Source organism: Vombatus ursinus, unplaced genomic scaffold (assembly GCF_900497805.2).
Source record: "Vombatus ursinus unplaced genomic scaffold, bare-nosed wombat genome assembly UNPS02014786.1, whole genome shotgun sequence".
Lineage (NCBI taxonomy): Eukaryota > Metazoa > Chordata > Mammalia > Diprotodontia > Vombatidae > Vombatus > Vombatus ursinus.
Window position 1 is genome coordinate 28,841,388 of NW_020954564.1, and position 24,579 is coordinate 28,865,966.

The 24,579-nt window shown below is 34.9% G+C and overlaps 1 protein-coding gene across 2 annotated transcripts in view; it reads left to right on the forward strand.

The window, feature by feature from the left end:
• PHKB (phosphorylase kinase regulatory subunit beta) overlaps window positions 1-24,579 on the forward strand; it is a 231,278-nt gene that overhangs the window by 140,051 nt on the left and 66,648 nt on the right. For both annotated transcript variants that reach the window (XM_027867903.1, XM_027867904.1), the window contains one exon: window positions 4,940-5,034. In XM_027867903.1, the coding sequence (XP_027723704.1) occupies window positions 4,940-5,034 (95 nt within the window). The remainder of the gene's footprint in view (window positions 1-4,939; window positions 5,035-24,579) is intronic.

The window sequence follows — 24,579 nt, forward strand, 5'->3', positions numbered from 1 at the left end:
ACACAACTAATTAAGGGCTGACACAAGGAAACCGGAACTTAACTCCCCTAACTCCTGGTAAGAGACTCTTTTCTTTGTTAGGTGTAATGCCTTTTAAACTTTATCAACTTTAAAAGAGTTTGTAACACAAAATATTATTTGGAATGAGGAAAGCAAATTCTCCTGATTAGATTTTATGGAAGTTGCTAAGGTCATATTCATTGAAATAAGATTGATAATTTATCTAGTGCATGTTCTACTCAAGCTTCAGTTAATAAAAGCCATGATTAACCTTGAATTTTACTTTCTTTTTTAAACTTTTAGGAGGAGAAGGTAAATGTTAAGAAAATAAAATGGAGTAATATTTAGTCACAAACTTCTTCAATATATTCTGTGATCAGTGCATGTCCAACACTGTTTCCTCTAGCTTTCCATGGCTGGAGTTCTGAAAGGGAGAATTTATTTTCAGAACTTTGACCCGGAACACCGCATAATCCTTAGTTATTGAAGAATAAATTATGCTTATTATACTTTGTAGAGGGAGGAGCGTAGATTTTGAAACCTTTTATTCATCAAGGGCAAAAAACTGCAGGCTTTCTAGAATTAGCTAATTAACCTCTCAGTGCAACCCAACCAACTTTTTAAAATTACAGGTTATAGACAGATTACCCAGTCTATATTACTGGAGTGAGTTTTTACATTGGTAGTACTACCGTACCACTGATCTGGATTGTGCCTCTCCATAAACAAACAAACAAACAAAAATATCGAGTCACTCCAATCAATCAATAAGCATTTTGTAAGTGCCTACTATGTACCAGGCAGTATGCTAAGTACTAGACTAATTATTTATTGTGTAAATTTAGTAGGGACATTAATCTTTCTAAGTTTCCCTTATTTCATGATAGCTAGAGATACATACACACACATACATACATGTATACAAACATACATGTATTCTAATGATATATTTTTTCCTTGATATGCAGTAAAAGTTCAAAACCAGAATGCTTGGAGAATGGCAGATTGTAATTATTTGAATTTTCTAGTTAACTTAGCATTAACCAGAAAGTTTCTGCCTTTTCCAGATCTACGTTGCTGTCTTTGTACAATATAATGAGCAGATGTTACACTTGACCTCAGGATCAAGTCAACAAGTATTAATTAAGTGCCTCCTTTGTGGCTGGCACTGTGCTAAACTCAGGGATACAAAAAAGAAGACAAAAATAGTCTTTTCTCTTAAGAAGCTTGCAGTCCAATGGGAAAGACAACAAAGACAATGTACAAACACAATACGTGCGGTACAAATTAGAAATAATCTCAGAAGGAGGGCACTAAGATTAAAAGGACTAGTAAAGGCTTCTTGCAGAGGGTGAGACTTTAGTTGAGACTTAAAAGAAGCCGGGTGGCAGAAGAGGTGGGAGATCATTCCAGGCCTGGGAGACAACCAGTGAAAATGCCCAGAGTCAGGAGATGGAGTGTCGTGTTTGAAGCCAGCATTGTTCTGAACATCAGATCAGTTCTCAACTTTCGAGGACTTTAGGTGTGGAAAGTACTGATCATCAGATATAACCGAGAAGTTATTTTTACTTCATGGTCATGCAGTTTATCTTTATTGGAAGAATGACTTGAACCCGGATCGTCTTGACTCTAAGACCATCTCTCTATCCATTACAGAGTAACACAGCCTAAAATAGCTGATACTTCACTTTTCATTTGATTCATTTAGTACTACTGTAGTACAGAATAATTATCTTATTTTCCTCTCCATTTAACCTTTGGATGTTTCTGTTATGTTACATGAGGATTATTCCTCTCTAAGTTGCTTTTTCATAATTTTCTCTTTTTAATTTTGGACAGTCCATGTATTATTTCATACCATTTTTATGCCCAAGGAGAATGTTTACCATATAGGAGTATGTAGTTTATTTAGCTTATCCAGTAAATCCTTAGTATCATACTCCACTGAGTGTTGGTAAGACTGTCCAGGTCTAGAGTGCCAATTTTTGGGTGCTAGAAACAATTATCCAGAATATTCTTAGATGTATTCAGCAGTGCCTTAGAAACAGAGATCTTTGATTTATTTTGGTTTGTTGACTTCGAATGAAATTTGTTTCAACTATTTCTTAATAGAGCATGTGGTTTCAGTCACTGATTAGTTAAATCAAAAATGACTATAAGAAGGAAATGTATTCATTGCTAGACTCCTGCTTCTTAGAGATTAACCAGTTGTATTTCAGAAATTCTAAACCAAAAGGTATTGATTTCAAAAGGTATTGATATTCTAATTTTGTGGGAACAGAGTGATTGCAAGTGACTTAAGTGCACACTAAACACATAACTTGGGATGTTTTTTCATTTAGTTTACTGTATAAATGACTGGCTTTCTTAATACTAAGAAGTTTTAGTTAAACCTCTACCTCGGCCAGAGGCATTTAGTAAAACAAAATAAAAAACCCTACTTATTTCATCAAAGAACTACAATACCACAAATTAGTTAAAATATGTACATTAATGATTATTTCTCAACATACTAAAGTGTTTGGGCTTGTAGTCATATGACTTGGATCAGAATCCCAGCTCACTAGAACTTACTGCCTATGTAGTCTTGAGCAAGTTATTTCTTTTCTCTAGGACTCAGTTTCTTCATCTGTAAAATAAAAGGGGTAAAATACATGATCTCTAAGGTCTTTCCCTGCTCTAAAACTTATTCTGTGGGAAAGAGGTATACATAGTATGAGCTTAATAAATGCTTGTTGATGTACTGATTTTTTTTTCAAAGAAAAGAAAATCCTGTGATCAAGTGATGGCTTTAAATAGCCAAGTCTGACTATATCTTAATCTTACTTATTTACTTCAGCTTTTCTCCTGTGGGTGAATTTTTTGCCCCTTTTTTCCCCCTGAACATTAGTTCCATCCATGGAACTTCTTTAGAGTATCCTAAAACCTGGTAATGATTAGGTGCCTTTAATTTTGTCAACAGGGTACCATCCCTACCCAGGACATACACATACTGTACAAAGATTTACACAGTCTCACGTAATTTTATAAGCACTTTCATTAGCTCTTCCTTTGATTACCTGTTATATTTGTCAGGCTTTTATCATTGTATATTCACACATACTGTTATGCAAATAGTTTCATTACTATATTCAAATGAATTCATAGAGTATGTGTCCTGGGATAATTTGGAACATACCACTTGGCTTTTGTTTAGTATTCCAGTAGTTCAAGTATCATATTAAATGAAAAATAATATTTCTATTGCTAAAAGATTTCAGATAAACTGAAAATGCACGACAATGCATGAGTTGTTTTTAATTATGTGTGGATATAATTTTTTGCTCTAATTCTGAATCAAAAACACTGTTCCCATTGTGACTGATGAATCCATTTAACATGACTTTGTTGAAGCTGAGCAAGTACATCACAGGTATAATTCTAAGTGCATTAGCTAAAGTATGCTTGTAGTTTGGAACTTCCACACCATCCTTTTTAAATAGTTAAATTGGTCTTTCAATGCAAAGAGTCTCATTTCTCTTCGTATCTATTAATTAGCACTTTTTAAGAACCCAGTGTTTATATGCCATTTTTAAACTATCTTTGCAAACTATAAACATTAGCAACCCTTGCTCCTAAGGAGCCTAACATTCAGCATTCTAAAAACTGTAAGTCCCATTATTGTTGGAATTTTAGAGGCTTTCTTTGTGCTTTGTGCTTATATTTAGCAGCAACTAAAAATTATATTAAACTTCATCCTTTCTTCTTCTGAAAGGAGTAAGTTCAGCTTTGAAAAATCCCAAGAAGCTGAAGTTTTGTAAATACCTGCAAATCACTACCAGATTTCATTTCATGACATCTTTGCCCCCTGCAACTCTCTGTAATTGAGGTTACGTGACCTTGAAAAAAAATGAGAAAATCAAATGCATTGATTTTTTTCTTAAGAAAAGATAGGGTTTTCAGTACTTTTAAGGATTTTATGATGAAAATGTAATTTTAAAATATTCTTCAGTTCAGCAATTTGGCAAGGTAATATTATGCTCTGTAACTTCAGTTCTGTAATTACATTAAGTATGACTCCCACTCAGGTAGCTTCAAATGTCTTTATGATTGAACTGTTTATTACGATGAAAAGATAAGTCACAGTTTTTTTTCTTTTTTCTTTCCTGATCTGTTAGTTTAGGTGGCCAATGATTTCTTTTATTTTACTGATTAAAATATCCAGTCCCTCTACTGTCAGAATAGAAAGTTGATTGCTTATTGAAGGAACAGAAACTATCTACTGTCTAAACTGCTACTGTCTAAAAAGCCTTGGGTTCAAATTCTGCCTCTGACACTACCTTTGTTACCTTGGGTACCTCCCTGGGCCTCACTGTTCTCATATTAAAATGAAGGGGTTAAACTAAATGACTTTTGAGGTCTCTCCTAGCTCTAAGTTTGTGGGATAGGGAGAGGGACTAGATCTGTGGTTTTGTTATTAGAGAGAACTCTCTGGTGAGAAAACTCCAGCTAATGTCAATTCATACCTTCTCTGCAACTTATAGGCTTAGAAATGTGAAGGGACTTAACTAAGATATTAAATGACTAGTCCAGGATCTTATAGTCAGTACCTGTCAGAAGAAGGACTCGACCCCAGGTCTTCCTTGCTTCAAGGTCAGCTCTCCCTCCACTATGCAATGCTATGAAAACCTACCCACAGAGCTTGTACTAATATACACAAATAATCCTAGTCAGTTGGTTAGTGCCTTTAATATTTTTATCATGACTGAGCCATCTCACATTTTGCTTTTCAAACCTTGAATCAAGTCTGGGAAAAGAGGGGGAAAGAGTATTGTTATTGTTAAGATATATGGTAGAAACTGCACTTTTATAGATCATAAAAAATCAGATGTGTCTAGTACATATGCCATTGAAATTTCAGACTCAATTTGATATAGTAATTTCTTTCCTTCCTTTTCAGCTGATGACTTAATAAGTCCCAAAGACATTGACCCAATCCAGAGGTACATCCCTTTCCAAGATCAGCGGAATGTTAGCATGAGATTCTCTAATCAGGTAATGACATATTTTATTAGATCATTTTGACACGAAGTCAAGTAATATTGTGAAAGCTTATTTTCAGTAGAGTTCCATAAGATCATTTGAAGGATTTTTTTTTGTCTTAAATGGTAAAAACCATTGTACCTTCTTAAGAAAGAAATATACTTTCTCTTCTTTATAGTTAACTTCTGCTTAAATCAATGAACTTTTGCTAAGTAAGGAAAAAAAAATATTAAGAAGACATTAGAGGGGCAGCTAGGTGGCACAGTGGATAGAGCACCGGCGCTGAAGTCAGGAGGACCTGAGTTCAAATCTGGCCTCAGACCAAACATTTGACACTTATTAGCTGTGTGACCCTGGGCAAGTCACTTAACCCCAATTGCCTCAAATAAATAAATAATAAAATAAAATAAAGAAGACATTGGATTTTCTGACTAAGTACACTTCTCAGTTCACAATGGAGGAGCCAAAGTATCCAATAATGTACAGGCATCTCAGAGAATATTCAAAAAGCCTTTCATGAAGAGTTAAGGCTGCTTTACATTCCACACTCAGTGTTACCTTATGGGATACTGTAAGTTTTTCTTTGTTCCTTCTCCTTTCAATGATATTTTTCTATAAAAATCTAGAATAACAGTTGGAGGCTTTGTTACTGGTAACAGGTGATGTGATTTTTAAAAAATGTTTAAAATTTAATTTCTGTAGATTCAGACTGTTGGTTCAACAAAATAAGCATTTTCAAGATGAATAAGATTGATGTTGACTTGGCCAAACCCTGAAGTAGCAAATGGTATCAGTAACGAGTACATTTAAAATGAAAACTTTATGGATTGTGGAAACTGCCTGAAGAGAGAGAGGGAATGAACCTGACTATGTGACTGGGATTCAGAGCAGTTGAAATGTACTAAAGCAGAAAAACACCACTGCTTAGAAGAGATACGCATATTAAACTGAATTGTTCCACATATTTTGAAATATGTGTGTGTATATGTACATATACATATATGTACACACAAGCACCATTTAACATACATTTCTTTAAGATATTCAATTGTTCCTTTGGCAGACATTGAGCATCTACCATGTGCAAGGCACGGTTAAGTTAGGAACCACAGGTTTTGTTCCAGTCTGCTCTATGGGCTTATTTTTTTTTATCTTGGCTACATTATTTAAGGTGGCAGAATACTTAATATTTAGAGCACTTGTAAAAGCATATTGTTTTTCCATGAACCTGAAAATTCGCACATTGCCGTGTAACAATAACTTCCCACCAATCTTGGAGAATATGAGACGTATCTCATGATTAAGTAGAGGAGAACAAGAAATTTGCCATAGGAAGAGGGCAAATGTACTGATTTTCAAAATTTTAAAAAAAAGACAAAATTTGAAATCATATCATTTAAATTGTAGCTTGTGAGCTTTTAGATAGGAATTTAGTAACCAAGAATAGCTAATGGGGCAGCTAGGTGGCGCAGTGATAGAGCACCAGCCCTGGAGTCAGGAGAACCTGAGTTCAAATCCTGCCTCAGACACTTGACATTTACTAGCTGTGTGACCCTGGGCAAGTCACTTAACCCCAATTGCCTCACCAAAAAGAAAACAAAAAAAGAACAGCTAACATAGCTTCATCAAGATTGTGTGATGCCAAACTAACCTTGTTCTCACCCCACCACTTTTTTTTGATGAACAGGATAACCAGATAGATCAGTGAAACATTGTAGGCATAGTACACTTAGAGTTCAACAAAGTATTTATGAAATCTTTTATGCAACTCTTGTGGATAAGATGGAAGGATGCATGCTAAACAATAGTGTATTTAGAGAAATTCAGGACTGGTTGAATAATCAATCATAAAGACTTGAGTTGTTGTCGGCTAAGAAGAAAGACTTTTATGGAATCCCCTATACATTTATCCTTGATCCACAGAATCCTGAAGTCAGAAGGATTTCAGAAATATGCTAGTTAAAGTCCAACCCATGCCTAAACTATCTAGTACAACATGTACCTAAACCACAATCTTTTCTACAATATACCTAACTAGTGGTCATCAAGTCTTTGGAGGACCTCTGGTTAGGGGGAGCTCACTAAATCCCCAGAAGGTCTATTCCATGTTTGGTTACCTCTCATTCTAAGAAGGTTTTCCTTTCATTAAGCCTGTCTATTCGTTCATAGTTTCTACCCAGTGTTCTTTGTTTTGCCTCCTGGGGCCAAACAGAAAATGTCTATTCTTCTACATGATAGACTTTGAAATATCCCAAGACAATGATCTTGGGATATGTCCCGTAAGTCTTCTCTTCTGCAGGCTACATATCCCTTGTTCCTTCGACTTATAACCTTATGGCTTGAATTTGAGACCCTTTGTCGCCCTTGTTGTTTTCATCTGAATACTTATCACTGTCCTTCCCAAAATGCCATACCTAGAATTGAACTAAGTCCTCTAGAAGAAATCTTACAAGAATAGAAAAGATTAAAATTATTACTTTCCTAGTCTTGGACATTATGACTCTTTTAATATATCCTAAGATTACTGTTTTGATATTGCCACTGTTGAGCTTCCTGAAGAATGTTTGTGTGTGTGTGTGTGTGCGTGCTTATTTATTTATTAAAGAAACAACCACCTAGACTTGGCTCCTTCATCTTATACTTTTAAAGTTAACTTTTGGAACCCAAGTATAAGATTTTACATTTATCCCTATCTAATTTCACCTTTGAATTAGTAGAGCACAATCGGGGATTTATTCAATTTACATCTCTTAGAGAAGTGATATAGTAAAAATTGAAAGAGCACTGGTTTTGGAGTAAGAGGACCTAGGTTAAATTTCTACCTCTATCACTTGGTACCTATGCTAACTTAACCTCTCTGGACCTCAGAGCATCCTCATCTGTAAGGTTAAGAAGTTGTAGTCAAGAATTTAAACTAGATGATCTCTAACATCCCTTCTAGCTCTAAATCTATGATGCCATGATCCTACTTTGAGCCTAAAGAATATTTAGGCCAGAACGCATCATATATTAGATGAGGGGTCCCTAAACTATTTATGGGGAGAAGTAACATTTTTATTTGATTGAAGCCTTGCACATGAGACGTTGATGAACTGTAGCACTGGTGGTAGAGTAAGGGAGGGTAGTATTTTAAAATACCAATATATTTGAAGCCAGTATTCTGCCAGCCCCACAACAGTTTGCTGGCATTTAAGGTGGCAAGGTAAAGAGATGATATTAAAGCAATGAGATGCCAAGAATCAATATATCACATTGCCCATGACTCATTTACATTTAAAACTGTAAGAATTGGGAAATGGATATTACTGTCCCCACAGCTAACTACATAAAATCCATTCTAATTCTTTTTTTTCTCTGTGGGATTATTGCTTTCCCCTCCCTACCTCTCCAATTTGTATCACAAAGCAAAATGAAAGTCTGATTTACTTTAAATACTGAAATTAGTTTATTTGCTAAAATGAATTTATTCCTTTCAATTCAGCAAGCATTTATTGAGTACCTACCATGTGCAAAGTGCTTTACTGTGTGTTGGGAGAGAAGCTCAGACATAGTCCTCGTCATCATGAAATTCAGAGTTTAGTAGGGAACTACACCATATAATAACAGCAAAATAATACATGGTAAGGTCATAGAAGGGATACAAGCCAAATGCTATGTGATGAATACTTGAATTCTTGTGATCCATGAATCAATTAATATTTCCCAAGTGTTATATTTTATGCTTAACACTATGTTAGGGCGAAAAATAGCCTTATATTCTTCCCTGTGTTTGTCTCTCTCCCTCTCCCTCTCCCTCTCTCTGCTTTATCTTGGTTTAATTTATAGGCCCAAAATCACCTTAGAGAAATAGAATCTGGGTCTGACTTTCAATTCCTCTTGTAGGTTAGGTAGAATGCCTTTAAAAAAAAAAACAGGTAACTCTGCTTTGGTACAATTGGGAAGGAGACAAGTGGTGTCAAACTCAAATAGAAATGGGGCCACTAATCCATACATAAGGATACCTGCAAGTTGCATATTGATTTAGTTTTAAAATGTGATATTAACTATGTTTATTGTATTTTTATTTATTTTGTTGAGTATTTCCCAATTAGATTTTAATCTGGTTGGGCCATACTTGGGAGTGTTATAGGCTGCATACAGCATGTGTTTGACACTTCTATTGTAGATGATAACAATTACACCTGAAAGCAATTCCCAAGAATTGGGATTTTTGATATTAATAGCAGCTCTTTTTGTGGTAGCAAAGAATTGGAAATTGAGGGAATGCCCATCAGTTAGGGAATGACTGAACAAGTTGTGGTATATGACTGTAATGGAATGCTATTGTGCTATAAGAAATGATGAGCAAGTAGACTTCAGAAAAACCTGGACTTACATGAATTGATGCTGAGTGAAGTGAGCAGACCCAGGAGAACATTATACACAGTAACAGCCACATTGTGCAGTGACTGACTTTGATAGACTTGGTTCTTCTCAGCAATGCAAGGATCTAAAACAACTCCAAAAGACTCTTTTTTTTTTCCGGCTAGGCAGTGGGGTTAAGTGACTTGCCCAGGGTCACACAGCTAGTAAGTGTTATGTGTTTGAGGCCGGATAACCAAAAGACTCTTAATGGAAAATGCTTTCTATATAAGGTGAAAGAACTATAGAGTCTGAATGCAGATGGAAGCATATTATTTTCTCTTTTTTTTGGTTTTTCTTTCTCATGGTTTTTCCCTTTTGTTCTGATTCTTCTTTCACAATATGACTAATGTGGAAATATGTTTAATATAAATGTACATGTATAGACTATATCAGATTGCATGCTGTCTTGGGGAGGGGGGAGCAGATGTAGGGGGGAAATTTAGAACTCAAAATCTTATAAAAGTAAATGTTGGAAACTATAAATAAATTTTAAAAAATGGGAATTTTTGGAAATACAGAAAAGCATATCATATGAGTTATGAAAGGAGCATCTTTGAAATCCCAACCAGATGAAAATGAGCTAAACTGAACATTTACTGAAATTATTTCTAATGTGTATACAAGAAATATTTGAAAGGAAAATAGGTTGGAGGCAAACTCACTCACTTATTGTGTAGACAACATCTAAGATTAACAATACCTACTCTATATTCTACTTTCCTACCTCATGACCACTGTAAGATGATAAGATGAATAATAAGCCAGATTCTCCTAGTACATAAATTATTCCTTAGGAAACAACCATTCCATTTTAGAAACCCTTCCCCTGTGTTTTCTATTTAAACTCTCAGTATCCTTCATAGAAAAGTCTTTTGCTCATTTTTCTTTACAAGTATCTTTATATGATTTCATTTGTCCATATTTTCAATTAGTCAAATATCAACAACTTAAAAGTATACATCTCTGCCCCTGACCTCTTCTAGGCCCTCCTCTTTAGCCTAATGTCCAGTCTATTAATTGAAGCATTTATAAACCCTTTCATGACAAGGGGTATACCACCGCACTTGTTTTCAAGATGATTTGAAAAGATTCATCAAAAAATATCTTCTAGTACATCATAATATGTAGGTAACTCTGGATTCTCAAACTTTGTGTAAGCAGTATATAAACTCAGACAGATTCTATCAAGTTAGAAAGGATGTTAGTGTAAGCCTGGTGACAGACAGTGTGTCCTTCATTTGATAACCATTCTAACCAAGCTGGGAAAGGCTCATAACCACATTGGTTAATGGTGATGAATTTTTTTTTGCCATAGCAACTCACTAAGAAATTCTAGTTTGTAAGGGAGTTGCAATATGCGTTGCACATGGATGAGATTATGGTTTCATGAAGTACTTAGGTGAAAGGTAGCACTCTTCTTTTTCATCAGACAGATGGTACATTACATAAAATGCTAGACTTTAACTCAGAAAGACATGAGTAAATATCCTGCCACAGATACCATGTTTCATTTTAATTCTTTTGGATTCATGGTTTATCATTGCCTTGATCTGAGTTTTTAGTTTTTCCCCCCTCATAATGTTATCATTGTATAAATTGTTCTCTTTCACTCACTTTGCTCTGCATCGGTTCATAGAGGTCTTCCCAGTTTCCTCTGAAACTGGCCATTTCATTATTTCTCAAGGCACAATAGTATGCCATTGCATTCATATAGCATAGTTTGTTCATCTATTCCTGAATAGGACATCCCCTTAATTACCACTTTTGAGCTATCATTAAAAGAGCTGCTATAACTATTTTGAAGTTTTTCCTCTTCCTTCAATTTCTTTGGTAGTATTTCTCTAGTAGTGGTATAGTTAGGTCTAAGGGTATATACAGTTAATAAATTCTGGGCATAGTTCAAAATTGTTTTCCAGAATGGATGGACTAATTAGCATCTCTACTAGTGTACCTGTTTTCCCACAGCCTTTCCAACATTTATCATTTTCCTCTTTTACCTTTGCCAGTCTGGTATATATGAAGTAGAACCTTAGTTGTTTTGTTTTTGTTTTTTTTAATTTCTCTATTGGCAATGTAGAGGATTTTTTTTCATATGATTGTTGATGGTTTGAATTTCTTCCTTTGAAACTACCTTTTCATATCTTTTTACCATTTATCCACTGGAGAGTGACTCTTAGTCTTAAACATTTGAATCAGCTTCTTATATATCTTGGATATGAGACCTTTATCAGAGAAACTCATTACAATTTTTCCCCTTAGTTACTTGTTTCCCTTCTAATTTTTACTATATTAGGTTTGTACAAAAACTTTTACATTTTATATAATCAAGATTATCCATTTTAGCTTGTGTGATCCTCTCTATCACTTGTTTAGTCATGAACTCTCAAAAATCTGATAGGTAATTTCTTCCTTGTTCTAATTTGTTTATGATGTGACCATTTACATTTAGGTTATGTATCCATTTCTTGTTATATGGTGTGAGGTATTGGTCTGAACCTAATTTCTGTCATACATTATCCAGTTTTCCCAGCAGATTTTCCTCAAATAGTGAACCTTTTTCCTCTGTAACTTGGATCTTTGGGTTTATTAAATACTCTGTTACTGTGTTTGTTAGCTTTTGTATGTTGTCTACCTAATCTATTCCACTAATCAACCTCTCTTTTTTTTTAACCAGTACCAAATCATTTTAAGTATTACTTCTTGCCAGTACAGTTTGAGATTTGCTACTAATAGACCCCCTTCTTTTCTACTTTTTCCCCCCATTATTGCCTTGTGATACTTCACCACTTTTTTCTCCATGAATCGCATTACTATTTCTCTTTTGAAACCAGGCATTTCTGAAGCTAATATTTATAGTCTTCCTTATGTTGAATCAACCTTACATTTCTGGTATAAGCCCAAAGTGATTTTATGTATAATCTTTCTAATATGTTGTTGTAACCTACTCAGTAATATTTTATCTAAAATTTTTGTATCTATGTTCATTAGAGATATTGGTTTGTAGTTTTCTCTGTTTTGACTCTTGCTACATTAAGTATACTGAGAAAACCAGAACAAGGGTACAGTATAAATGTAATATATTGGGTGAAATTTATTATGTTTATCATTGTTCATTATAAACAAATTTAATTTGCTTTTCTTTCCTTTTTTCCCCTGAGCTTAATCTGTTTAATCCAAGAACAAGGCAAACTCCAAACATGCAATGCGTATTCATTTACATGAGATTTCCAGCATCCTTATCTAAAGGCATGGAGTTTTAGGGCAATTAACAGGTTTCCTGATTGAAACATTTAATTTTCAGTGGTTCACCCAGCTGTTCCTTACTACCATATCCTGTATAGGAAGTCACTATTTCCTGTTGCCTAGGTAATCCAAATGCCTGGGTAACCGCCGATTATCTATGAATGAGGCTTTCATTGTTCACAGTGCAGTGCTTCTGCTATGTTAATGTGCAGTAATGTCAGCTCTAAGATTTTGTTTGTTCCCAGCATTTGCAGCTCATTCATACTTCAAAGTCTATGGCTGCTGCAGAAATTGTAAGCAGCTGAAAGCATGTGTGAATCTCACTCATTTTATCCTGTATTTTGAGGGTTCACTGGTGGTATAATGATCTTGAAATGGTCATCCATTTATAAGAATCTTATAGTTAATTTCAAGAATTCAACATTAAATACAGTTTGATTTAGCTTTCATTCCAAAGTATTATACTGTGCAGAACACTGAAAATTCATGGCTACTTAGGAGAACACAACTAAATCCTTTGTTAGGTATTTGTTGAATTGCTTCTGAAACTAAAGTCTAATAAATTTAAAACTGAAACTGTCAAGCGATTGTTTTTTCATATTTTGAAACAAATTTTGGGGGGATTTTTTTTCTTTTTAGGTGATTGGGGTTAAGTGACTTGCCCAGGGTCACACAGCTAGTAAGTGTCAAGTGTTTGGTCTGAGGCCAAATTTGAACTCAGGTCCTCCTGACTTCAGGGCTGGTGCTCTGTCCACTGCGCCACCTAGATGCCTCTGGGGGGATTTTTTCTTGAAACAAATATTAGTGACTAGAATGCAATTACTAAATGTATTCCATTCTAAAATGAAAAAAACAATTTTGTTTTCTTTTTATTATATAAAATTACACTTCTGGAACATGAATTTGCTGGTTTAATATCAGATCTAAGATTAAGATTTAGGATTAAGCATACTACATCCAAATATAAATGCTTCAATTAATAGACTAGACATTAGGCTAAAGAGGAGGGCCTAGAAGAGGTCAGGGGCAGAGATGTATACTTTTAAGTTGTTGATATTTGACTAATTGAAAATATGGACAAATGAAATCATATAAAGATACTTGTAAAGAAAAATGAGCAAAAGACTTTTCTATGAAGGATACTGAGAGTTTAAATAGAAAACACAGGGGAAGGAGAAAAAGTGAAAAATAAGAAGAGTGAATCTATAGGCACTTTGAGATATGCAAAATATTTTACAACAGATCACATTTGATGTGACTATAAGAAAGGATAAAAGTAGTCCAGAGATGAGAGGATAAGAAAGTCAAGGGTAGGAAGAATTTTAAAATATATGGAATATTTACTAGCATCCAGAGTAATAAAGAGGTGAAGAGTGATATTAAAAATCATTCATGACTAATAGAATGTTACTGATACTCTTAGACTAGTTTTAGAAAGACTTATGGGGCAGCTAGATGATGCAGTGAATAGAGCACCAGTCCTGAAGTCAGGAGGACCTGAGTTCAAATCTGGCCTCAGATCAAACACTTGACACTTACTAGCTGTGTGACCCTGGGCAAGTCACTTAACCCCAATTGCCAAAAAAAAAGAAAGAAAGAAAGAGTTACATTAGAGCAGTGAAAACAGAAATTTTAGAGGAATAAGAAGGGAATAAGTGATAATGAAATGGAAATAGATTTCTGTTCAAAAGGTTTACTTTGTTAAAATATTTTTAAAAGGTCATGGGTTTTGTTTCAGTTTAATACATCATTAGGTACCTCAATATATCAGTGATCTATAATTTCATTGGTTGTAGGTGCTTCAACACATCACATTTCTAGAGGTAAATAACTTTAGAGAGTTGCCATGGTCAAAAAACGTATCACTGGGCCTATATTCAAAGTCTTTCTAGCTTAGTAGGACCTGAGAGAGCTTTAACTCTGTTCTTACTGCTTTTGAGAACCCAAGAACCTCTGTGCCATCATGAGGCATCTTTTATTAATTTTTATTAATTTTATTAATCTTAACTGTGATTTAATTAGTGCAGTAGGAAATTCCAAGTAAGAAATTCCCATCACTAAAGAAGTTCAGCAGCTACTCTGCCACCAGCAGCCTGAGAGAATGAGCTGGGGCAGCGCTAAGGGGTTAAATGATTTCAAGAAAATCAAAATGTGCCTGAGGTAGGACTCAAGCTCGTCTCTGTCTGATTCCAAGTCTGCTTCTCTGTTCACTCAACTGCCTTTCTTAAACATTGAAAAGGACCCCTAGAATATTAATTAATTCTTCCACCCATTTACCAATCATTTGATGAGTTCTTACTATGTTCAAGACCCTATTCTATAACTGTGGGGAATACAGAGATGAAGAAGACATAGTTTCCTCTCTCCTGGAGATTACAGTTTGGTGAGAGACATTGAAAGTCACGATAATGGTTATATGATATCTTAAGAGATACAAAGAGCCCTAGGGGTTCAGAAGAGACAAATTACTTCTGGCTCTTTATTTTCTCACAAAACCAAAAACCTACAGATTTAAAAATAAACATATTTAATAATCACAGATGCTTTTAGGAAAGTGTTACATGTATTTAACTTCAGTGAAAATATCTCATCCTTTTTAACTTTCATGGAAAGCAGAGTTCTGAAGCATAGTGTATTGCTTAAAGGAAAAACAACCTCTCCCTTACCCCCTCAACTTCCCCTCCCTGCCAAATACACGTGCTTGGCAAGAAAGGAGAAAAGTATGTGAGACCAAAAATCTAAATTTAACTACAAGTGAGGAAATAGATTTGAGTGCTGAGCATGAGTTCTGATGATTAGCATAATAAAACAGAATAAAATAGTCAAAGCAGCGAAAATGGTATTTAAGTTATGGCCTGCATTTGCTACAGTTCCACAGAGGTTCTCTTCAGTTAATGCCTTGTGAAGTTTTTGATTGAATGATGTGCTCTCATTTGAGAGGGTTTTTTTTTATGAATTGGAATTTTGTACTGGAGCCAGTGAAAATTAATTGCCTCTATCAAAAATACTTGCAACTCAAAAATAGTTGAGTGAAATTCAGGAATTAGTTTGAGCATATTTAATATCATCTATTTGAAAGATGTAGCTTACTGTTTATTGATTGCAAAAAAGCATTGAATTCAGTAGAACAAAATAGCCTTTCAAGGTCTTTTTTACAGCAAAATCTCTCCCATCCATACATCAAGACCATTCTGAATTCCATGAAAGATATAACAACAGAGATGATCCTTCTTTTTTCATTGATGCTCTGATTTTCCAATGTGTTAGAAAAGATCCAACATAGAATCCAGGACAAGGAAGGATTCTCTGTAGATGTGGTCTTCCCATGCTCATTGATTGCATCAATCCCTAAGCTTTTGTACAAGCTCCTGGAAAAAATCACTCAAAGGAATTTGGTCTGTCCATCTGCACAGAAAAGAACAGGTAGATGAAGAATATCTGTTACCCAGATTTCGCCATGTATTTAGATAGACACCCTATAGAGCTTTTCCAACAGTATGTATATTTGGGACAGATGATATATATGGACAGTTAAGCGAGGACTAGGAGAGTGGACTAGATTGCTTTTAGGAAATTGTAGGGCTATTTTATTGATCCCAAGTTTCCCATGAAAGCAAAGGCCCATCATTTCAATACTAACATTTTACCTGTGTTGCTTCATGCTAGCTAGATTTGGAATAGCACTGCCTATTAATAATTGATGATGACTATCGCACAATCAACTATGGAGAGGTACATGTAGGTATGAGCAGGCTGTGACACATAGCCAATGAAGAAGTCTGCAGAAGAACCAGGATAAGTGATGTCATTAAGGAAAGATGTCAATAAGGAAAAGATGGCCTGGAGGAAGAATGAAGATGAAGAATGGCAAGAATGAAGAAAGAAAAGTGGACAGCCACAGTACTCCACTAATAACCTCAAAATATCAGAAGGGGAAGAAGGCCTCCCCCACATCGGATGGACACATTCTGGTGAAGTTGTAGAACATGAATGAACATCTCACAGGATGGGTAGGCATGGATGAGATCAGACAACTCCTGACTCGAGGTCACAGATCTATTTGAGGTTTATAGCAGTATCATTCTCATAAATTCAACTAACTTTTTAAAATAAAAATTTCTGAGAAGTTATATTTTTGTTTTATTATGTAATATAATTTCTCACAATCAAAATTGAAATATAAGAAAAAAGATAGATATTATATGTAGACATACATACTATATGTCTATATGCACACATCTCTGTGATCTAGGATAGTACAAGACAGGTGCAGTTCATATGCTGCCGAATGAAGCTGGAGAAAATTAAAAAAACATATGCTGGCTGAATTTGTTACAAATTTATATTACATAATCTCATCTAGGCCCTCATTGCACCCACTAATGAGTTTACTGTCCCCCCTTCTCAACACAGCAGCTTTTCCAGACCATTTTGTCTTTTTTTAAGTCTCCCACAGCTCCCTATCCCCTCACCCATCTTTGCATGCTGTCTCCTACATCAGATTATGAGCTCCTTGACATCAGGGACTGCTTTTGTCTTCCTTTGTGTGCCTGGCACAATGCCTGGAACATAGTAAATGCTTAATAAACACTTGATGGGGTTGAGGAGAGTGGAAGGGAACAAAAAAAATGTTGGATATGGAGTCAGAAGGCATGACTTCGAGCCCCAGCTCTGCTACTTACTACCTCGGGTGAATCATTTAACAGCTTTGGGTGTTGGTCTAGATTAATCAGCTAGCATTTATTAAAGGCCTACCATGTGCCAGGTATTTGCTAAGTGCTGCGGATACAAAGAAAGGCAAAAAACAGTCCCTGTTCTGGATCTCACAGGGAAAGACAACATGCAAACAACTGTGTACTAACAAGACGAGATGATCTCTATGGTCCCTTGCAGTACTAAATTTATGATCCATTATGTATATATGTGTCTTTATATACATACATCTATACATACTTAAATTCAGCTTTTGGCATTATGATATCATTACTTGATGAATCTTCCTACTGCTGATCATCCTCTTCTCCTGGATAATCTTTCATCTACAAGATTTTTGGACACCATTCTCCCTTAGTTTTCATCTTCATTATCCAAATTCTCTTCTGTCTCCTTTGCTGGATCCTCTCTATTCATGCTTCATAACGATGAGTACACCTCAGGGCTTGGTGCTGGGACCCCTGCCCTGTACTTTCTCACTTGGGGATCTCATCTGCTCCTCGTGGGTTTAATTATCATCTCTAATCAGGTCTCCTCCAGTTCTTTATATCTAGCCATAGTCTGTACTGTTATTTCCAACTAGAAATATTACCGGCATCTGAAACTCAACATGTCCAAAAAGATCTCATTATCTTTCCCCTGTTCCAGCCTATACCTCTTGAACATCTCTATTTCTGGAGACCTACAGTTTTGAAAAATTGCTCTGGAAACTGTGTGGAGGATGGATTGGCATTCAGATTTGAGGCAGGGAGGCCAATTTGGAGGCTATTGTAATTGTCTAGGATAGTAATAATGAAGGCATGTCAGGTTGAGAGAAGGGGCCAGATCCAAGAGATACTGTGGAAGTAGAAGCTAAAAGGTCAAGCAACTGCTTGAATATATGGGGTGAATGATAATGAGTAGTTGAGGATGACCATAAAAATGTAAACTTGGGTGAATAGAAGCATGACAGTGTCCTAAAGAAATAGGGAAGTTCAAGAGGTATAGGCTGGAGTAGGGGAAAGATAATGAGATGTTTTTGGATATGTTGAGTTTCAGATGCCAGTAAGATTTCTAGTTGGAAATATCAGTAGAGACTATGGCTAGATATAAAGAACTGGAGGAGACCTGATTAGAGATGATAATTAAACCCATGATTTTACTGAAAAATTCAAGGGGCTCCCTATGACTCTAGGAGCATGTATATATTCTTGTTTGGTATTTGAAACCCTTCACAACCTGGTCCCACACTACCCTTCCAGAGTTATTACATCATTAGTCTTCCTATTACAGGACCCTCTATTTCCAGTCTGTGTGCCTTTGTATTGTCTGACCCTAGGACTGGAATGCTCTCCTTTCTCCCCTCTGTTTCCCTTGTTTCCTTTGAAACTCAGCTCAGACGTCACCTTCTACATGAAACCTTTGCTGTTCCCCTTAGCTTCTAGTGTTGTCTCTTCTCCCAGCACCGTTTCAGAATGTAAATTTTTTGAGGACAGAGGCTGTTTCATTGCGTTAGTTTCCCCAGGCTTATAATCAAGTTTGGCACATTGTGGGTACTTAATAAGTGCTTGTTGGTTGATTAAAGATCTTATTCCTTGCATTTACTCTGGAGATAAGATCATTTCTAAATCTTGAACTTAACTGGGACATTTGAAGGAAACCCCATTACTTAATGTAGTTGTAAAACACATTTATTCAATGGTCTATTAGCAGGCATTTTATTCTTCCAAGCAGATAGTATTTGCTTTTTTTGCAGCCACTATTTCCCTAAGGAATTAACTCTTCTCTTATGTATATTGGTAGAATCCTTGGAGAATTATATCTATTGCCTATTTTTGCACTTGTGTTACTGGGTAAAATGTGAATATTTTTTATCAAGTACTTGAGGCAATATTCTACAATAATGGCCTAATTATAATGCTAGACCTAGCCATGTGTATTGAAGTAACCCATAAAAGAATTTGCAGTCTCACATTTGTCATTTTCATCTCCATCCACACCTTGTATATTAGATGCGTGTCGACTGGCATACTTGATTTGTCAATTTAAATTGAATTGATCTAGTTTGGCAGTCTTTTGGAGGAATGATTGGTGTGAGGAAGAATATTTTTAAGATGTTCTTTTTTACACAGTTTCTCCCCACACCACAACTCCTGCTTCTTAGCCTAAGATATAGACTGAAAATCTATATCAAAAACCCAAATTTATTTGTAGAGAGTAAAGCCAACTCATTTCTCATTTTCTCTTATTTTTCATTCACTATTAAGGAAGTAGTATTTTTCTTCCTTTTTCTGAAAAAAAGTGCATTTGGATGAAATTCTGCATATTTTTCTTCATGTTAATTTTTCTGTCTAGATAAGATACTTCTGCTGCTGCTGCTGTGTGTGAGTAGTAGTAGTAGTGTATGAAATTGATACTCCCTAAGATTATACTGCCTATTAAAAATAGAGTAATGATACCTATAATCTTTATGGGGAAAACTATTGAAAGTAGTATTGCATATATATTAATTATGTTCGGTATTAGATCTCATAAAAATAAAGTTGGTTCTAGTTAGATTGCTAAAGTTGAGCGATGACTAGCTTTAGATATCTTTTGATTGTGGAGAAATAAATTTCCAATATTAGAAAAGAGATCAAAAGAATTGCAATATTAGCAGTGACTTTGTATGCCCTCAGTTAATTTTGTAACCCATATGCATACAAAACTTCATTAATATTCTGCAAGGAGACATGGAATGAATTCATTGGAATTAAACAAATTGAATTATATAAATGGAAATCAACAGCAAATTTTTGATCCTTGAAATAATATGGAATTGTTCATCTAGTTAGCATATATTTTGAAAAGTAAATATAAGTGAGAGAAAAAAATGAAAATGTATGCCTATTTAGAAAAAAATTAGTAGGTCTAGGGTTTTATATTCTCTTTCTAATAATTGATGTGAGAAATTTGAAGTATAAAAGCTTTTGTAATCAAAATTATTATTAAAATTTTAGGCTTTGGAAGTTGAGCATGATCTTCTATTTACTTCTTACTTTTCTGTTCCTTAAAGATATTTCTTTGAGTCTATGATCTCATAGGTTTATTTTATTCCTCTTCCAGGAATAGAATACAACCCATTTGTACCTTTTTAGTTGCTTCTTGTCAATTTTCCCTCACAAAAGATCTACTTAATATTCTGAAGTTTTTCTTTTGGGTTTTTTTAATATTCCATGGATACTAATGCAATGTTTAGACTATCTCCTTGTTCTTGTTATTTAATTTATTGGAAGATATCAGCATAATCATGGTTTAGTTCTTTCAGTAATAAATGAACTTGGTTGTTAGATAAAGATATCACATTTATAGTACCAAAAATTAAGTGAATATTGGTAGACTTTTTAAAAACTGTGTAATCATCCTAGCTAGGTATGGAAAAAGATTCCTCAACAGCAGTTTGACCACTAGATATGGAATTTTTTCAGCTTAGGGAACTCATAAAACATAAAAATATAAAATGAACCTCGGTCTTATGTGGTCCGTTATCCCCTTCCATAGTGATAGATGTAGATTGCTAGGAAAAAAGATAGAAATTGCTAAGAATTATAGATTTTGGGCGTCTACAAACAGTTTAATTTTTGATTTTCTAAATGGGAGCTCTTGGTCAAACAAAAGAAGTTGATAGATCACTGAAGGAACTGAACCACTCCCATGTAGACATTTTTACTATCCTTTAAATCTGAAGAAGACTAGGATGGTTAAACCAATCTTTTCAGATTTGAAATCATTCATAAGAAAGTCAAATCAATGGGAAAATATAGTTGTATCAAATTTATCTAACAAGGATTTGAAATCCAAGATATATAGATAACTAACAAATATATATGACCAAAAGTCATTCCCCAATAGATAATGGCTAAATGGTTATGAATAGTTCTCAAAAGCAAAATTGCAAGCTATCAACAACTACATGAAATAATTCTCCACTTCATTGATAAAAAGAGAAATGCTAATTTTAAAACCCTGAGGTTTCCCCTCACATCAAGCAAATTGACAGAGATAACAAAAGATGAGAATATCAATGTTGGAGGGATTAAAAATAAATTTTATGTATATCTTTTTTTACATCACCTAGATTTTCCCCATCTCTCCTGCCCCCCCCAAACTGTCCCTCAAAACAAAGAACTTTTCTCAAAAAAAGACAAAAAGAGGAAAAAATCATCAAAACCAATTAATTCATCCTTTTTCAGTTTTGTGGCAGATAATCCTGTGTAAGTTATACTGAAAGAAAAAAACAGAATGATGATGATAAGGAAGAATATTACTTCCTTATATTTGAATAGAGCTTTACCAGTGTTTTCATATGGATTGTCTTGTTACTTTACATTCTGTTTCCATAGTTGCTTAATTACCCTCTTCATGTTTTAGCATTTTCCTTACTTTTTGTGAGCATCTAATTGCAATTTTGCCTCAACCACATTCAAAATTTTCTTCCTCTTTCTCATGAGGAAAAAAAAATCAGTATGTGGTGCTAAAATGGTTCATGAAGATCAATTGAAAGTGATATTATGGCTTGGTCAGATAACTGAATATTGCTTATAGCTCTCCTAATCACATCATTAATCAGAGGCTGGAGAAACTAATAAAAAGTCAGGCCAGGAGTGAGAGTTATATATGGCAGTGAAGAATGAACAATCACATTTAGATTGTGAGAGCTTCCATGTACTTGTCAGACCAATATCATTAATAGTAGGAGATAAAACACTGAGCTTTCAGAAAGGTCTGTATTCTGAAGAATGTAGATTAAAATTGCATTAAATGGAATTTTGGTGCCATGCTAAATTCACTTCCTTAGAATTTGGCCAGGCCTTTTATATTGAATCTTATAATACTAAGAAAAAGTATGGGACCTTTTAATATGGGCTTATAGCAAAACATGAGTCCCACTGTGACCTCATAGATATTACAGAATTTAGAATAATCATATGACTGTTGGAATTACATTGCTCGGTTCTTCCCTAGAAAATAGTGCTAAGGTGAGAAGTTAGGCTTGAACCATTCTAACATTAAGTCATGATTCATGAACAGAGAATGTGAAAAAAAGGACTTTAAAAATCATTGTCTTACTCTATCATTTTACAAATAAAAAACTCCTATTTGACTAAAGTAGAATTGCACTGTTCAGACTGAGACTCCCTAGCAACTGAGGCTCTGAAGCCTGCAGCACTCTGTCCTTAGATGTTAAGAGAATGTTCTGAAGATCCAGCAATATGAACTTCACAGAACAAGAAGAATCTAGCCCTAGGAGGTAGTGATAAACATAGGGAACAATGAAACCTAGGGAAAGCCCAAGCAAGGCCAACCACCCCACCCAAAAGTGTAGCAGGTGGCAGATCCTCACCCTGGCACAAAATTCCAATTCAAGAACTAAAGCTGCAGAGATAGAAATCAAAGAAAACAATGACTATCATTAAAAAAAAAATCATTATAGAGTTACAGTTCATCCAAAATAAGGAGCAAGTACTTCCATAATAACTATAAGTAAAAGCTCGAAAGGGAAAAAAATTACTTTCTATAAGGACTACATAAATATCCTGAAAGAATATCAATGGATTTTTTTTTTAATGAAATGAAAGTTCTGGAAGAAAAAATTGGATGAGAATAAAGAGCTTAGAAGAGAAAATGGTAGACTTTATCCAAATAAAGATTTCCTTGAAAATTAAGATAGACCAAACAGAAATCAATTATTTTATGAGAGACCAAGAAATATAAGAAATATCAAAAGATTGGAAAATAGAAGAAAATATAAGATATTTGATATTTAAAACAATTGACCTGGAAAACACATCAAGAAAAGATAATTTAAGAATCATTGTAAATTCCTGTAAGCCATAACTTTTAAAGCCACCAATTATCTCTTGAAAGAAACGCCCAAAGAAAAAGTCCTAAGAATAGCATAACAAAAACTAGAGTTCTACAACAAGCATTCTGAGCACAGTTAGGATCACTTAAGACCTGACAGCTTATACTGTGAACAAGAGAAGGTCTTAAAAGGCAGTATTCCAGAAGCAGAAGATATAAGCTTACAATGAAGAATAATTTCCCCTGAAAAAGCTGAATATTATTCTACAGTAGAAAATGGATCTTTTATGGTACAGATGCTTTTTAAGCATTTCTCACGAAATCGCCAGGGTAGAAACTTTGAAATACAAACACAAGAATTAAGAGAAACCTATAAAGCTCAGTTTATTTAAGAAATTAGAAGTAGTAGTAATTGGTACAGTACAAATGTTCTAATGTGGGAGAAGAAACAAGTATCCTTTGAAATTTTAATGTCTTAAAAGGCTATTGAAGGTGTTAAATAAGAAAAACCATAGATGAGGTGGTTTTGGCTTCGTTTGATTCTGAAGGTATGAAAAGAAGAAAGATAAGGGAGGTTAAGAGGAAAATACTAGTGTAGAAAAGGAGGGAGAAGGAGGTTGAACTTGTTATTTCTTAGAATTGAGGTATGTGAAGAGTACATGCAAATATGGAGAAAGGTGTGAAGAGAGTAGGCCTTAGATCAACTCAACAAGCATTTATTAAGAACTTACTCTATGCCAGGTACTGTGTAAATGCTGAGGTTACAAAGAAAGGCTGAACAAAAACCAAAAACAGTGTTTACTCTCAAGGTGCTCATAGTCTCATGGGGGAGAGAACATGCAAACAACTATGTACAATAAATATAGGGTAAATTGGAGGTGATCTCATAGGGAAAGCATGAGGGGGATCAAAAAAGACTTCTTGCAGAAAGTAGCATTTTAGCTGAGACTTGAGAGAAGCCAGGAGTAGATAGGAGAAGGGGAGAATTCTTGGCACAGGGGACAGGCAGTGAAAGTGAACAGAGTCAGGAGATGAATTGTCTTGTGGAAGGAACAGCTAGGAGGTCAGTGTCACTAGATCTTAGAGTACATGAAGAGGAGTGAGGTGTAAGGAGATTGGAAAGGCAAGAAGGGGCCAGGTTATAAAGGGCTTTAAAAAACAAGCAGGATTTTATATTTGATCCTGGAGGTTATAGAAGCCACTGGAGTTTATGAAATATGAAAATGACAAGGTCCAACTCAAGCTTTTGGAAGATCACTTTTAATAGTTGAGAGGAGAACGGATTGGAATAGTGAGAGATTTGAGGCAGGGAGATCAACCAGAAGTCTATTACAATAGTTCAGACATGAGGTGATGAGGTGATGAGTGCCAGCA